The following is a 16088-nucleotide window of genomic DNA, read 5'->3' as shown; positions in this document are numbered from 1 at the left end:
GCGGGGCCGCGGGAGGGGCGGGGCGGACACGGGCCGCGCGCTTCCTTTGTGCGGCGAGCCCCGCCTCGCGCCCTCCGGAAGGCGGGTTAGGGACGCCCGGGGCTCAGCTTAGGGAGGCGGGCGCCACGCCACGAGGAGGCTGCCCTGATACCCGGTGCAAGTGCTCCTTGGCGGGGCGGCCCGCGACTCCCGCCTTGGACCGTTCACTCCCTGAGGGTCAGTCAGAAGACTAACGACCACCAGTCACCGAGAGCTCAGTTCGTGCCAAACCCTGCTCGCGCTGTCCCCGACTTATTGTTCACAACGACCCTACAAGTCATTCTCCTTCCCACTGGGAACCGAGGATCAGAGGGAAGTCATGGCCCGAGTGCCCCGGTCACACCTCCGTGAGCGGCCTCGGGCTCGCGGTTGAGGCTGATTGAGGAAGTGGGTTCAGGCGGCCCGCCGTGCCTGGCACACGGTCAGAGTCCCGTAAGTGTTGGTTATCTTCCCCAAGCGCACCGGGTGAACCTGCGCTGTCGTGGCGAAGCATACTCATTCAGCACGCGCGCGAGGGGCTGCGGGGGTACAGAGAGGTGCAGCGTGACACAGTCCCCACCCTCAGGAGCGCGAGGCGCAGGAAGGTGCTGGACACACGCCAGGCACTTCTCTCCATTCTTGACTTCCCTCTGTTCCCAACATGGCCCCATTATCTTGCCTTCCTTAGTATTCATATTCGTTGCCTGCCTTTCTTCTCCCCCCACCCCTTTCCACTCTCAGGCCTCATCCCATTTTCTTTGTTTACATTTATTTTACATTCCCCGAATATTTACTTAGCTCCCTTTCTCCTCTATTTTTCAAATTTTCAACCCCCCTTTTCATTAATATTCATATTTCCTTCTCCTCTGCCTCTGCATTTCTTACACTTATATTTTGTTTTATAAACTAGGGTAACACAGGATTGTATCCTCAACTCCTGTTCCCTAACATGCCCACACTTTCCTGCCTCCCTCTCTTAAGTTCCACCAGTTCTTCCTGGAATGCTCTTTCCTCAACTTTGCATGTCCAGGTCCTACCTATCCTTCAAGGTCCAGACTCAAGAACAGCAGTTGGCAAACTTTTTCTGCCAGGGACCAGAGAGTAAATATTTTAGACTTTGTAGGTCACACGGTCTGTGGCAACAACTCATCTCTGCTGTTGCCGCAGGAAAGCAACCACAGACAATATGTACGTGAAGGAGTGTGGTTGTGTTCCAATAGAACTTTATTTATGGGCACTAGAATTGGAATTTCAGATAATTTTCATGTATCATGAAATAGAATTCTTTTGATTTTTTTTAAAAAAAATTTAAAATATAGAAATCATTATTAGCTTGCGAGCTGTACGAACACTGGCAATGTGATGGTTTTGGCCATTGGGCTGTAGTTTGTCAACCTCTGCTCTAGAACAATGCCTCGTCCTCCCTGAAATCTATCCTGAACATCTCTAGTTGGCAGTAACTTTTCCTGTTTTGTAGCTTTTAAATGACTTACCTCAAATCCATCTATGGCATTTATCGCATTTTACTTTCTATTGTAATTTTTTTCCTGTGCATTTTTCATCGTTCCAAGTAGACCTTCAGCTCTTGAGGTGGGGTACAGACCGTGTTTCTCAGTGTGCTACCTCCCTTCCCACAGTGCTTTGCACAGAGCAGGCATTCACACATACACAGAATGGGCCGGGCGCAGTGGCTCACACCTGTAATCCCAGCACTTGGGAGGCCGAGGCGGGCAGATCACCTGAGGTCAGGAGTTCGAGACCAGCCTGGCTAACATGGCGAAACCCTGTCTCTACTAAAAGTACAAAAATTAGCTGGGCATGGTGGTGTGCACCTGTAATCCCAGCTACTCGGGAGGCTGAGGCAGGAGAGTCACTTGAACCCGGGAGGCGTAGATTGCAGTGAGCCGAGATCACACCACTGCACTCCAGCCTGGGCGACAGAGTAAGAATGCATCTCAAAAAAAAAAAAAAAAAAAAAAGACATACACAGAATGGATATTTAAGTCTTGGGTGGTTGACAGTTGTTTCCACTGTGTAAAGCTTACTTCTCTCATGAGATAGGACCTCAAGAGGAGGATGCTTGTTTGTATATCACCATGATTAGATTTCAGAAAGAAAATTTTGAGAGCTTTATGGAGGAGAAAGACAGGCAAATGTCAGTTCATTTAGGGGTTTCTGGATTACAAACACTTGAGCAAAAAATGTTGATTACCACTGTTGCGGAGACAGGGCATGAGTACTCAGTGGGGTCCCATATGGTACTTCTATTAGCAAATTGGTAAAAGGCAAATAAAACATGCTATATAATTTACAGGTGGCAAAGTTAAGCAGAGGTGTTAGTATAATGAATAGCAGAATTCAGATAGAAAAGATTCCTGCCCCATCACTTGTTTTTTTCTATGCCTCAGTGGTCTTACCTTTAAAATGAGGATGATAAAAGTTGCTACCTCAGAGGGTTATTGTCAGGATTAAATGAGGAAATATGTGTAGTCTAGCAGAGAGGGCTCAATAAATACTAACTATTAATCATTACTGTTTTCTTGCTAGGCTGGAACTATGGGCTAAATTTACAAGATAACACTTAACAGATGTAAGCAATTATATTTTAGTTCAAACTATAAATTATACAAGTTTGAGACTAGGGAGAGCTGGCATGACAGCAGTTCCAGGTAAGACGAAACCTCAGAAACAAAAATGAAACCCAGCTCTCTGGAATTCAGGTGACAGTGGTCTGTGAACAACAGTGTCATTCCTATAGGGTGGGAGAGTTCACGGGGGCCATTCATGCACCATCGTGATGAAGGAAGGTGAGCGAGTGACTACTGTAGGAGTCAGAGTCATGGCGCTGCCCTTTCAGAGCCGCGGGACCTGGAGCCCCTCAGCCTTTGTTTCTGCCTCTGAATAATGGGGCGATTCTACTTATGTCCTAGGGCTGTCGTGAGTGAGTAAAGGACTTGGAACAGTACTCAGCATATACTAAGTGTTCAACTAATTTTGGTTCCTCCCTACCATAAAACATGGATCTAGGGAACAGCCCTGCCCCTGAAACAGGCTTCTAAAGACTAGTAGCTGTTTATATTTGGAATTAATGTGCTCAATTTTGGGGACCAAACGTTAGGAAAATTAATGAAAAGGTAGAATGTAGATAGACAAGCCTGACCAGAATGGTGAGAATGGAGGTCTTGATCTGTCATAGGTAAAAAATGAAAAAAAGTCTCAGATGTTTAGGCTGGAGATTTTCTCTTTTTTAATGGGGGGAAAGGCAAGAGACAGTCCGACAACTGTCTACAAACACTGTATAAGATGGACTCTTATAATTCACAAGACAGAATCATGACCAATGCTGGCAAATTCCAAGAGAGCAGGTTTTGACTTCATTTGAAAAGCAACTTTCTGATAATTAGAGCAAATCTACAGTGGAATGGACTGCTGTTCAAAACCCCTTCTCATCTGCAAGTGTGCAAAGAGAGAAGAGATGACCTCCTTCCCATCCTTTAATTTTCCTGCTGTCCTTTCTCCATATTCTCTTCCTTGATCCTGCTTCTGTTCCCTATAGAACCTTCGTACTCTTTTTGCCCTGCCTTGTGCTAAGGTATTTTTTTCTTATTTCTCCATCAATTTCTAAACTCTTTTTCTCTTGCCTGTTCCCCGCCCCCTACCCCCTCAGCAAACACAGCACAATGACTGGAACTGCCTCCCTGAGTTGCAGGTGGTCCATGGCTCAGAATGTCACTGAGATCTGGGCCAACAGTGCTGTGCAAACTGGCAGAGAGGGGAAGGGAAGCAAATAGATCTTTGCAGAAGGCGGAGGTACTGCTGTGCCTCTCCCATCCGGGTGAAGGGACCCAGCAGAGTCTCCTGAACCCCAGGCAGGGAGAAGTCCACTTGTAACTGAGCCCGCACAGATGGACAGATGGGGATCCCAGAGCTGAGCAGTCTTCCTCAGAGATGCTTCCTGTGAGCTGAACTCATTTGAGTCCCCTTCTGCCTCCCCCTGGCATTTCCCTTATTTTTGAGATGTGGTAGCCGTTTTGCCATATTTCCAATATCAAGAACCCCCTTTCATACCAAAGGAAGCAGAGAACTGTGACAACTGGCCACCTGCCTCCACTCTCCACTTGGCATATGTCTATGTGGATACATCTGACACCAGTGACATGCAGGTAGGCCCCAGTGTCTGGCTCTAGAACTTTCACCTCTTCTTTCTCCACCCTCTTGCTCTAATATCTTCCGTGTCTCACTTACTTTATCCCTGGTTCATCTTCTCACATCCCTCCTCTGTTTCCAACCCCCCAGCTTCCTTGCTTGTAATAGTTTACCCTCCCATTCCAGATGCCCAAGTGAAATGTGCCAGGGCATGGCAAGAAAGGCCAACTTCCTCCCCTCCCCCAGGGCCCCACTGTGCTTCATACCGTGAGCTGGGGACGGCTGGATGTTAGGGCTCGTGGGTACAGGCAGGCCACCAGGCATGGCAGTGACAATAGCCTGCTGATGTGGTGATGGGCCAGACCGCGTCTCAGGCACACTTTTCTCCCCTGGTGCCACTTCTTTCCAGTCATCAGGGACACACTGCTGGGGCTGTCAAAGGACAGGACAGAGAGGGGGGCCTCTCAGAAATAGCCTTTGCATTCTTGGATACTTCCCTGGTTTCCATGGAGCTTGGGAAGCGGGTAAGGACCTTAAGATTCAGTCATCCTCAAATTGGGGAAGGCCTTCTCTTCCTTCTTGGAATCCCCAAAGATGACTTCACCCATCAGCCTACCCAGAAGCACCTCTTGACGGGGCTGTGGGGTCGTCCGAGCTGTGGCCACCCCGTGTGCTCCCTGGACCTTGGGGCTGGCTTACTCACCACTGGTGAAGCAGGCTGCAGTTGTAAGATGACAGCTGAAGTGTGCTGGAACCTGCGTTGAGGGGTGTGGGGCACGCCCTCGGGATGTCCATTCTGAGGCCCAGTATCAGGTGTGGGAGGGTGACACTGCTGACTGCCGCCAGGCTTGTGCAGGTTGGCAGTGGGACACTGGAGTGGCAGGGCGGGTGTAACCGGGCCTAGTGGCATGGCATGGGCCTCTGAGCTGGGCTGGAGGGCCACGCTTGGAGAGACTGAGGCGAGCTGGGGGTGGGGCTCAGCTTGGAGCACAGGCCGTGACTGCTGGGGCGGCGGCTGCTGCTGTTGTGGCTGTGGCTGCTGCTGGATCACAAATTGGGGCTGCAGGTGCTTTGAGGATGGCTGTGGGAGGAGCTGGTGTGGCTGCAGCTGAGCATAGGCTGAAAGGGGAAAGGCCAGGTTAGAGAGCATGGCTTGACCTTCTCTTCTGCTGTGTCTTCCAACTCTGCCCCTCCCGCATCCAAATAAAAATGGCTTCCCAAATTCAATGTCTCTTGTTTTCATCTCTTTCATTTTTCACCCTGAGCCTGGCCTGCTCATTGCCATGGCCTAACACATTCACTCTATTCCTGCTTTCCTCCTTTGCTGGAGGAACACTGGGCTCTTTGAGCTGTCCCCCATCCCCAAAGCTCAACTCCTCAAAACTAAAAACTCACCTCCTCTGTGATGCCCTTTGGCCATTCTGGCAGTTCAGAGAAATACTGGATTCTAAGTGTGACATGCTCTCACTCTCCTCCATGCCCTTCACCTGCTGTTCTCTGTGCCTGCAACAGCTACAACCTTTCCACCACCCAACCCAGCTCTGTGTGGCTAGTCCTCATCCAGCCTCTGGCTCTGCTCAGGCGAGGCCTTCTCCAGGAAGAGCCAGTAGACAACGGTAGTTCTTGGATCCTGGCATCAGACAGACCAGGGCTGGATTACTGGTTCCCTCTGTTATATACCAAGGGACCTGGAAATAACTACTCTCTGGGCCTCAGCTTCCCAATCTAAAAATTGAAAATATAGTTTCTGTACAGAAGTTGCTAAAAGGATGAAATGAGAAGAAAATGACAGAAAAATGACTTAATGTGCACAGCACAGTGCCTGGCACATGGTCATATTCAGTCATTTCTAGTTATAACTATTATATCAGTCTGGTTTAGGTTCTTAAAGTATCCAGGGTCTACCTCTATCATAATAATGCTTATTAAGGTGAGTTGTAATTGTTTCTTATCTGTCTTCCAGATCATGAACTCCTTGCGGTCAGAAACTGTGTATCTCTTTTTCCAGAACCTACCACAGTGCCTGACAGGAATTTGTTTTTTGGCATGTGTTGCTATGCTAGCTTTTCCCTCTTCTATTTTAAGCAGGCTGACTCTTTGAGGTGAAAATTCTTATATATATATATATATTTAGTATTTATTGATCATTCTTGGGTGTTTCTCGGAGAGGGGGATTTGGCAGGGTCATAGGACAATAGTGGAGGGAAGGTCAGCAGATAAACATGTGAACAAGGGTCTCTGGTTTTCCTAGGCAGAGGACCCTGCAGTGTTTGTGTCCCTGGGTACTTGAGATTAGGGAGCGGTGATGACTCTTAACGAGCATGCTGCCTTCAAGCATCTGTTTAACAAAGCACATCTTGCACCGCCCTTAATCCATTTAACCCTGAGTGGACACAGCACATGTTTCAGAGAGCACGGGGTTGGGGGTAAGGTTATAGATTAACAGCATCCCAAGGCAGAAGAACCTTTCTTAATACAGAACAAAATGGAGTCTCCCATGTCTACTTCTTTCTACACAGACACAGTAACAATCTGATTTCTCTTTCTTTTCCCCACATTTCCCCCTTTTCTATTCGACAAAATCGCCATCGTCATCATGGCCCGTTCTCAATGAGCTGTTGGGTACACCTCCCAGGTGGGGTGGCGGCTGGGCAGAGGGGCTCCTCACTTCTCAGACAGGGCGGCCAGGCAGAGGCGCCCCCCACCTCCCAGACGGGGCAGCGGCCGGGCAGGGGCTGCCCCCCACCTCCCTCCCGGACAGGGCGAAAATTCTTATATTTTTTAGTATCCCTTCAGTGTCTAGCTCATGCCTTGTTTAGAGTAGGGATTCAGGAAATTCAGCTCAGAGATTGTCTTTGCACAGATCACTCTCTGGCTAGTGCCAGGCCAGCCTAGGATGAAGCAGCTCAGCTGAATCTGTCCTGTTTAAAAACTGCCCTCCACAGAGACTTCCACGGCTGGAGAGCTAGCCAAGTGCATGGCAGGCCACAGCTGGAGGCCCGCAAATGGATTTTTACAACTAAAGCCTCATGCCAGTAAGGATAAAGGTGAATTCTGGGTCCTGAGCTCACGTTTTAAATGGATCCTGTGATGCAACAGGTGCAAAGTAAGCAGGTTTCAAACTGAGTTAGGGGAGGTGCCTTCCTTCTTGAATTTTGTCTGTTCACATGCAAGTTTTGAATGGTCTCATCCCAGCCCAACGTGAAATTCCAAGCAGAATTCCAATAGGAATGGAAAGGACAGAAATAAGATGTGTTACAAAGGAAAAGCAAAATGGTCCTTGGTGACTGACTGTCGTAGTCAGAGAGAGAGGGACTATGGATGGCCCAGAGGGGTTTAGTATGGATGATACTGAATGACAGGTTTGGGAAACTTGGACACCAGTGTGATGTTGAGGGAAGTGTGTTGGGTTTGGGTTGATGGCGGAACCTTTGTGGAAATGCCAGCAGACATTTGGTGATTATAAACTGACCCCAATCTAAGCCGTGTCTCCTTATCTCACATTGAATAGGTCGGAATTTAACAATCAGGCACTTTTGAGAAGACTGTTGATAAGGCACCTGGGAGACACTGAAGAGGCCACACAGGACTTTGTTAGGCCCCAAAGCCAAAATGATCTGCAAATGTTGGGCATGTCACTGCAAATGCAACCAAAACTTTTTCTCCTGTAATGCAAAATCATGGATTCCTGCTCCTGGGATGTGGAATCATTCTTAGGGGCTGCCCATGTGAGATGGGAGCTGGAGATGGTTCCAGGTCAGGGAGGCTAAGAGGATCAATGGCATGCCCCACTACTTGCTGGCTGTGCGGCCTGAGACAAGGTACTCTTCTTTCTCAGGGCTTCAGAGTTTAATCTGTGAAAGAGGAGGTCTGGGCTAGGTGATCACATAAATCTCTTCCACATCTAGAATTTGATGGAGTGGCTATAGCAGAAAAGTAGTTTACAAATCAGGGTTAATAAGGAGGAAAAAGGATTACAGAGGGAAAAGGTTCTAAATCTCTACAGCATAAAGAGTATAGGTAGGGACAACACACATTTGTTTTCCCAAAAGACTGGGAAAGGGGACTGCTTGCCTGGCTTCTATTCCTGTGCTTCCTCTCCTATCCCATTCCCTCCCCACCCTGTGCTGCTCATGGAAAACTGAAAGCAATTGTTTTAGGACAAACGAGGCTACTATACACCAAGGCTGGAAATCAAGCTCATAAGGCTTGAATCAATTTATAGATCAGAGACCCAAAGGTATTTGGGGTATATATTAATACATCCTTAACTTTTTGAGGTTAATAAAAACAAAGATCATGATTTAACTCCAGCATTATCCTGGATCAAAAAAAAATCCTTTTGTTTCGAGTACTGCAGTAGAGGAAGGGTCTTCCTGATTCCAGTTTCTTCTCTCTGTAATCCAGCTTAGAGAGTGCAAACTAATCTTCCTAGTGCACAGATCTGATCTCTCACTAAAAACCGCCAGGGACTCTCCTTTGTCTACGGTTGTCTAAAGCCCCTGGCAGACATTCAGGATCTCTTTACAACATAAACCAACCTTTTAATTTTTATTTTCTTTGACCCAAGCAATCTTTACTGTTCACTGTACCCTGTACAGAGTATATGCCTTTTCTCATACTGTCTAGAGTGCCACAAATCAAATTCTAGTCACCATTCTCTGGTCTTTACAGCTGACAGGACTTTCCCCTTTCTCTGAGATGACAATCAGGCCGCTTTGCTTCGCACTGCCCTCAGAGAAGCAGTGTGCCCAGAAGTCAAGTGTGAGCTCTTGAGTCAAAATGCTTGGATTTGAATTCCAACTCTGCTGCTTACCAGCTGTGTGACATGGGGTGAGTGAGTTACCTGACCTCTCTGTACCTCTATGTCATCATCTTTAAAATGGAGGTAAGGATTACACCTATCTCAGAGTTATTTCAGTAAGTGACTTATCTCTTTTAGTAGGCAGAATTTATGTGAGTCATTTGTTTCCTCCAAAATATCTTGAATTTAGTAGATGCTCAATCAATATTGCTGAATGAATGAATGAATGACAGACAACATGGTGGGACTTGTTTATCCTACAAAACTTGTTCTCAAGGCTTCAAATATGCAGGAAACGACTCACTGTCCCAGAAATGCTGGGACTCTTGCCGCAAAGTATATGGGAGCTGCAAGCATACCAGTTATAGTTACAGGACTACTTATGCACTCATTTTCCTAGAAGTCCACTATAGTTGACTAAAGTTTGATGTTACCTGGCCTACCAGCAAGGAGAATGTGCCTGTGGGAGAGGAATGGCAGATCTTTTTACTAGCCACTACCCTTAAGGGAAGATACACTTTCAACCATTCATTCACTCAACAAACAATTTATTAAGCACCCACCACACACCAAGTACTATGGTTGGTACTGGCTAAGACATGGTCCCTAGAAGAGATTACAGTTTAGTAAAAGCGACGGAAGACAGATACTCTCAGCGTAATTTGGTAAATATTATGATAGGTGATAAGCACAGAATATTGAGAACACGGAAAAGGGGATTCAGCTTTGGAAGGAGAGCAGAGAAGGTTTCCCAGAGCAAGTAAGTGTTTAACATGATTCAGAGTTAGGAAGATGACAAAAGGAACAGCATTCGGGAAGACTCAGAGGCATAAAATACTATGGTGAATTCAGGGATCTCCAGGGCATCATGTATAGTTGAAAGCCAAGGTGTCTAAGAGAGAGGAGTCAGAAAGGAGGCAGTTTTTGGCTGGGTCTAAGTTACGCTAGCACCTTCTAGGGGCTGCTTATCCCTAAAGATGTCTCATGTGATTAGGCTTCACGAGGTAACTAAGGTTAGGGTTAGCTCTAGAGGTCAGTGCTCTGCATACACAAGAATAGACAAGGAAGCTCCTTTTAGAAAACCCTAAAGCAACAGCCACACAAATTTTCCATGATGCATTCCCTTGGCTTGGGGTCAGGAGGAGTTTGAGAGGGGATGTAGAGCTAAGGGAAGTTTACCTGTAAGAAACTTGCAAAACGGTGTTGGGTTGCCAGCTGCAGGGGCACTCTATGATAGTCTGATTATGCTTGAAGGTTTTTAGGCCTGTTCTGCAGCCCTCTGGAAAAACTACCAAATACTTGCTGTGTACAGGATACTTTGCTAAGCAGCTTGGAGCATTATAAAAGAAACTGTTATCTGCATCTCTGCCCCTACCCTGCGCTTGGCAGAGGATGGCAGGATAGCATAAGTGGATAAACGCATGGGTTTTAGAGTCAGTCAGATCTGGGTTTAAATCTTGGCTCTGACACTGATAGGCTGTGCAATCTTAGATAAATTGCTCAACCTCTCTGTATCTTGACTTGCTGTTCTGTAAATGGTGACACATACCACATAGTTGTTAGTATCAAATGGACTATTTTGTTTAAACCACAAAGAGATTCACTGCCTTTGCTCAACACTTGGTACCTAGTAGATGCTCAGTAAATGGTAGCTATTCTTAAAATACTACCTGTTATCTGTGTGTTGCTTTGAACTTCTCAAAGAATTTTTATCATTTAAATCTAATTTATTTCTAACAAGAAGCCCATGAGGCAATTGAGAAGTGTTTTTATTTTACAAGCAAGAGCTGAGAGTAGTTTCCAAGTGACTTGTACAATGCAGTAAGTGAAGGGGAACTTGACTTCATTTGACAGGTGAGGCATGGTGCCTTGCATATTACAAGACGCTGATGGCCAAGTGAATAACACAAGTCAGTAAGGACAAAAAAGGTCAAAAATGCCGATGGCCAAGTGAATAACAGAAGTCAGTAAGGATGAGCGAGTACCGCAAGCCTAGGAGTATTAGTTGCAGGCAGTTGAGAATACTGGAGGCAATCTTGGAGGTATGGACAACAAAAAGGGATTGTTACGCCAGGAGGCAGGGAGGAAAAGGGCATATGACAGGCCAAGAAAGTCACAAAGGGGTAGGAGTGGGAGAGAAGAGACAACAGCATATTTGCTTGGCCATAACAGAGCGTCTGCATGAGGACACCACGAGCAGTCAGGTGCAGTGGGCAGTGGGGGGAGGGTCTTTAAGGTCCCCCATGAAGTCAGATAGTCAGAAGTCATTAACATGATATTGAGTGAGCCCTTACTATAGACTAGGCATTCCAGCTGATCAAGGAGGACATAAAGACACAGTGAAGGTTTTTGTTTTTTGTTTTTTTGAGATGGAGTTTCGCTCGACGCCTAGGCTGTAGTGCAATGGCATGATCTCTGCTCACTGCAACCTCCGCCTCCTCAGTTCAAGCAATTCTCCTCCCTCAGCCTCCCAAGTAGCTAGGATTACAGGCATGAGCCACCACACCTGGCTAATTTTTGTAGTTTTAGTAGAGATGGGGTTTCACCATGTTGGCCAGGCTGGTGTCAAACTCCTGACCTCAAGTGATCCGCCTGTCTCGGCCTCCCAAAGGGCTGAGATTACAGGCGTGAGCCACCGTGCCTGGCCACAGTGAAGGTTTTTAAACAAGAAGGAAATAACAGTCTCTGAGGGAGATAATTCTAGCAGTTGTGAGTAGGATATCCTGGCGATCAGTTAAGCCTCATCCTGTCAGCAGGCCTTAAGCAAAGCAGGAAGCCAAAACAAGAGGAAGTCTCATCAGAACCTGGTGACAAACTGGTGATAAGCTGGGTGGTGATGGAGCGTGGGAATGAGGGAGGGCTTTCTCTGTGCCGGTCACTTGCACAGGCCATCTCATTCATTTACAGCCCATAGGAAATATAATCACCTCTGTTTTACGGATGAGGAAATGGAGGTTTACAGAGCTTAAGTAACTTGATCATAGTCATTAAACTAATAGGTGATGAAACTGGGGTCTGAAACCAGGTTAACTCCGAAGCCCACTGCTTTTCCCACTGTAACGCTCTGCCTCCCTGGTAGCTCTGACACCAACAGGTGGTGCAATCTTAGATAAATTGCTTAACCTCTCTGGATTTAGACTTGCTGTTCTGTAAATGGTGATACATAGCACATACTTGTTAGTATCAAATGGAGTATTTTGTTTAAACCACAAAGAGGTTCACTGCCTTTGCTCAATGCCTATTAGATGCTCAGTAAATGGTAACTATTTTAAAAATACTACCTGTTATCTGAATGTGAAGTCAAAATAACTCTGTGAGTCTGGGGTGCAGGAGGACCTCGCAATTGTGGACAGTGCTCAGGAAACTGGTAGAGGGGGCCTTTCCAGAGAGGAAGATGCATGGTTTTTGTTTTACAAATTCTCCAGATTAAAAAAAACTTGTATGCAGTGGGGTGATGTCTATTTATAGACAGCTGAAATGTATGGGGAGAAGAGAGGAGGACAGGGATGGATGTGTATTAGGAAGTCACTGGCAGACAGGTGGTGGATGTCTGAAAGGTATGAACTGACAAACTCCTCTGTAAGTGAAACACAGGGGCACAGGACTGAGTTTTAGGAGACCCACAGCTAATGGCAGAGGCAAGGGAAAAGGAAGGAGGGTCCCACTTACACACACAGATGGTCACACGCGCACACAGCCACTCTGGGCTTAGGTGCTTCCCAGTGCCAGCTGAGATACTCCTCCTCCTGTTCCATTCTTGAAACTTAATCATGTTTCAAAGCACAACTCAAATGTCTGCAGCTCCCATTAGAATTTAAACTCTTGTTCATCTCTTTAACACCCATAGTGTTCAGCATAATGTTTGGCACATAAGAGGTGCTAAATGAGTATCTGTTGAGCTACATAATTAAAGGGATGAATGGTTTGGGGATGACAGTGACTCTGAGCCATACCTCTTTCATTTGTGAAGTGGAATAATCACTGCTGAGATTAAGTGAGATATGTAGGTAAAGCATTTAGTGCAGTATGTGGAACATGGCTGTTCATTAACTGGTAATTATTACTATTAGCCCACAGCAACCAGGGAAATAGTCTAACAGAAGCCTAGGATGAAGAATTTCGGGAAAGAAGAAACGTCCCGCAAGGCCAAGTCCCTTTGTGTGTCAGTCTGCTTTCTCTCTCACACATACATGCACACAGGCTCGTACACACAAAGATGTTAAGCAAAATATAAAGCTCCTCCACTGATAGCTGATGATTCTGGATTTTTCTCCTAACATAAAAAGAGATTCTTAGTCATCTAGATTTGGTGCTACAGTGGATAGCTGAAATGACCTTCATCAAAATCGTTGGGGATTTCTAGCAGATGACAGTCCCACCTGTATGCTTTGGTTTTTATTGGATTCCCTAAGTAAAAGTGTGCTTGCAGTTTGGAGGCTGCTTTGGGAGGGAAATAGGGTACCCAAGAATCCTGGAATCAGCAACATTGCATTGTCCAGCCTATCACAGACAGAAATCACTGCCCCCTGCACAAAACGCTCTCTGTGTTCAAACAAAGCAGCTGTGTGGCCTTCCAGCAGAGTTCTCGCTCCTCAGCTGAGACCTGAGGCGGGCTGAGGATGCAGAACAAAGACCTGGCATCTGGAGGCCCAACTGGGTGAAAGGGCCCTGGCTTTTCAACAACCCGACAGTTCCCTTTTATCACAGCATATCCCTCCCAGTCAGCAACTTGCTCCTCACCTTTGGGCCTGAGTGTGCACCCAAAGCCTGGAGTTTATCCACTAGAATGAGGACTCCAAGAACCAGGTCTCCTATCTGGGGCTGTGGCCCACTCCCTTAGGACTCGGCTTCCCTGAAGGCCAGGCCCAAGGGACCCCTGCTGCCTGCCTCTCTTCTGCCCTCCATTGCTCAGTCCTCATGTCAGTGAGAAGGGCAAGCCAGGCCCTTCTCCTTCCCCTCCAAAGCCCAACCTCTTAGGCTCTGTTCTCCGCCCCTTACTCCCCTCCCCCACCTGCTCCCCCACCCCTATTCTCGGCATAAGGGACCTTTTCTATTTGCAGAGCCTGAAGAAGCCGGTTGCCAAGGTGACAGGAGCAGGAACAGCAGGGAGCTTGCCATGGGGGAGGGGCTTTGCCCCCAAACAGCTGTCAGTGGGAGCAGTCCCAGCTGGGACTGGAGGGTCTGCCTGCTCTGGGAGGAAACAGCCCCCAGGAGAACACATTCCTCACTGCCATACCCCCTCCTACTGGCCCACTGCAAGTCTCCACTGGTTACTTTCCCTGGGGGCAGCCAGCCAGCCAGCTCAAAAAATGCTCCAATAACAAACAAAAAATGTGTGTGCGCTCGCTTGCTTTCTCTCTCCCAGACACACACACACACACACACTTGCTTTCACACACACACACACACACACACACACGCTCAAGCACGCTCTTCTCTCCTGCTCTCAGATCCCTTGGTTCATTGACAGTGGGTTGGCTGGGCAGGAGGCCAGAAGTCACCTCTGCCCAGGGAACTGTGTAGCCCAAGACAGGTGCTGCTCCTGGCTGCCGTGCACTAGGTCCTAAGAATGATTTCAGTCTTTTTGTCCAGAGGCCCTGAGAGGACCTTCCCCTACTAAAACTCCCCAGCTGCCTTCCATATGGGAGGTGGGAGTGGGGCAGCGCAATCTCTGGGCTTACAGAGAGGAAGGGGTGGGAGAGAGGAAGAATGAACAGGATGGTGGGAGGCAGGAACAATGCAGGCCCACTGCTTTGTGTCTCTGGGGAGAGGTTCTTTGTGGGACTGCAGCTCACAGCTGCTCCATAGAAAGTTCTGTGGAGCCACTGGTCTCTGTACTGCATTCTAGCCAGGCACTGTTAGCCTTAGGCCCTCGGGCCTCAAGCCTGTCACCTGCTGGTGTTTACCTTTACACGGGGTCTCCACCAGACTCTGCAAACCCTCAATAGGCTTAGACCCCCCAGATGCTTTCAGCTTTGGGTCAGAAACAGGAAAGGCTGAGGAGGCCCCAGATTACTGTAAGAACTGAGAGGGACGATCTGGCTTGAGATGAAGAACAGTGTTTGACTCAGCAGGCTATGGCCCCCAGTCCTGCCACTTACTACTTAGGTGACTTTGAGTGCATGACGGATGTGGTAAGCTCCTGGAGAACCTCTCTGAGCTTGTTTGCTCATCTGTAAAATGGATAAAGACACCTACCGGACAGGGATCTTTCCAGGGTTTAAAGAAGCGTGATGCGTACAATGCAGGGCACGTTATCTAGCACACGACGGACGTCCTGTGAGTGCTGGTCCCGTTTCTGTCCAGTTTTCTTGAGAACTGAGTTGCCTAGCAGCCTTAGGAGGAACCCAAGAACTAGTCTTTCTTTTGAACAGTGTTAGAACTTGGGGGGCTGGCTTAGATTTAGAGAGAGGTTACATTTCGGCCTGGGCTGGAAGGGGGTTCTCAGGAAGGCCTGAGACGCAGATGGTCCTCCAGGGCATGCGGATTGAATGAGAAACTAGAAGAAGTGCTCATCTGGGGTCTCAGCTGTAGTCTAAGCTGCTTTCAACGCATTGAAAGAGCCCCCAGTCTACCCTTCTGAGCCTCACTTTCTTTTTCCATAAAAGGAAGAGGCCGGGCCACTTTCTGGAGAAAGCCATGCCAGACAGTGAGAAACATCTGAAGCCACAGGGCCGTGAGGCCTCCGTGGGGAGGTGCCTTTCTTGGCTCAGCGGTGACCACTGGAATGCAGCGACTGACCCTTTGCCCCTGGGTGACTTCTGAAGCCTCAAGAAGGTGAATGAGGGATTTTGACCCCGTTTCCTCCTAACTCAGTGCCATGTGCGCTGCTTTGCTTTTCTCTGCCTGGGAACCTTCCCCACTCTGTCAGGTCACATGCTCGTGCCGCAAGGCTCATGTGCCATGTCCTCTGAAGGACGGCATCTCTGACCCATTCTGCCTGACAGGCAGCTGACCATCTGTGCCCACACTGTACCTGGTACTTAGTCCTAAAATAGAATTTATGAAGTGGAATGGATTTGCTTCTATATCTGGTTCCCTTCTTTTGACTGCACACTCCTTTAGGGAAAAATAAAAATCCTATCCTATTTTGACAAAGATGTATTGAGATATATTCTTG

General features: G+C 47.6%; 1 protein-coding gene and 1 long non-coding RNA gene across 10 annotated transcripts in view; one reads left to right on the top strand and one right to left on the bottom strand.

Moving 5' to 3' along the window:
• The window catches only part of PHC2 (polyhomeotic homolog 2), a 107563-nt gene that overhangs the window by 26360 nt on the left and 65115 nt on the right, over positions 1 to 16088 (bottom strand). For 8 of the 9 annotated variants that reach the window (XM_009453241.2, XM_054665555.1, XM_054665559.1 and 5 more), the window contains 2 exons: positions 4868 to 5283; positions 4431 to 4596 (listed from right to left, as the gene is read on the bottom strand). In XM_009453241.2, the coding sequence (XP_009451516.2) occupies positions 4431 to 4596; positions 4868 to 5283 (582 nt within the window). Of the gene's footprint in view, positions 1 to 4430; positions 4597 to 4867; positions 5284 to 13708; positions 14043 to 16088 lie in introns of those variants that run through there. The other variant, XM_063783048.1, reaches the window with a different exon arrangement.
• LOC104007279 (uncharacterized) lies at positions 63 to 13218 on the top strand. The gene is made up of 3 exons (XR_681432.5): positions 63 to 471; positions 8839 to 9052; positions 13039 to 13218. It is a non-coding gene; the product is annotated as an uncharacterized LOC104007279 (long non-coding RNA).

Source organism: Pan troglodytes, chromosome 1, assembly GCF_028858775.2.
Source record: "Pan troglodytes isolate AG18354 chromosome 1, NHGRI_mPanTro3-v2.0_pri, whole genome shotgun sequence".
NCBI classification, from domain to species: Eukaryota; Metazoa; Chordata; class Mammalia; order Primates; family Hominidae; genus Pan; species Pan troglodytes.
The sequence above is the reverse complement of the archived record's forward strand: the minus strand, read 5'-3'. Positions and strand labels throughout refer to the sequence as shown.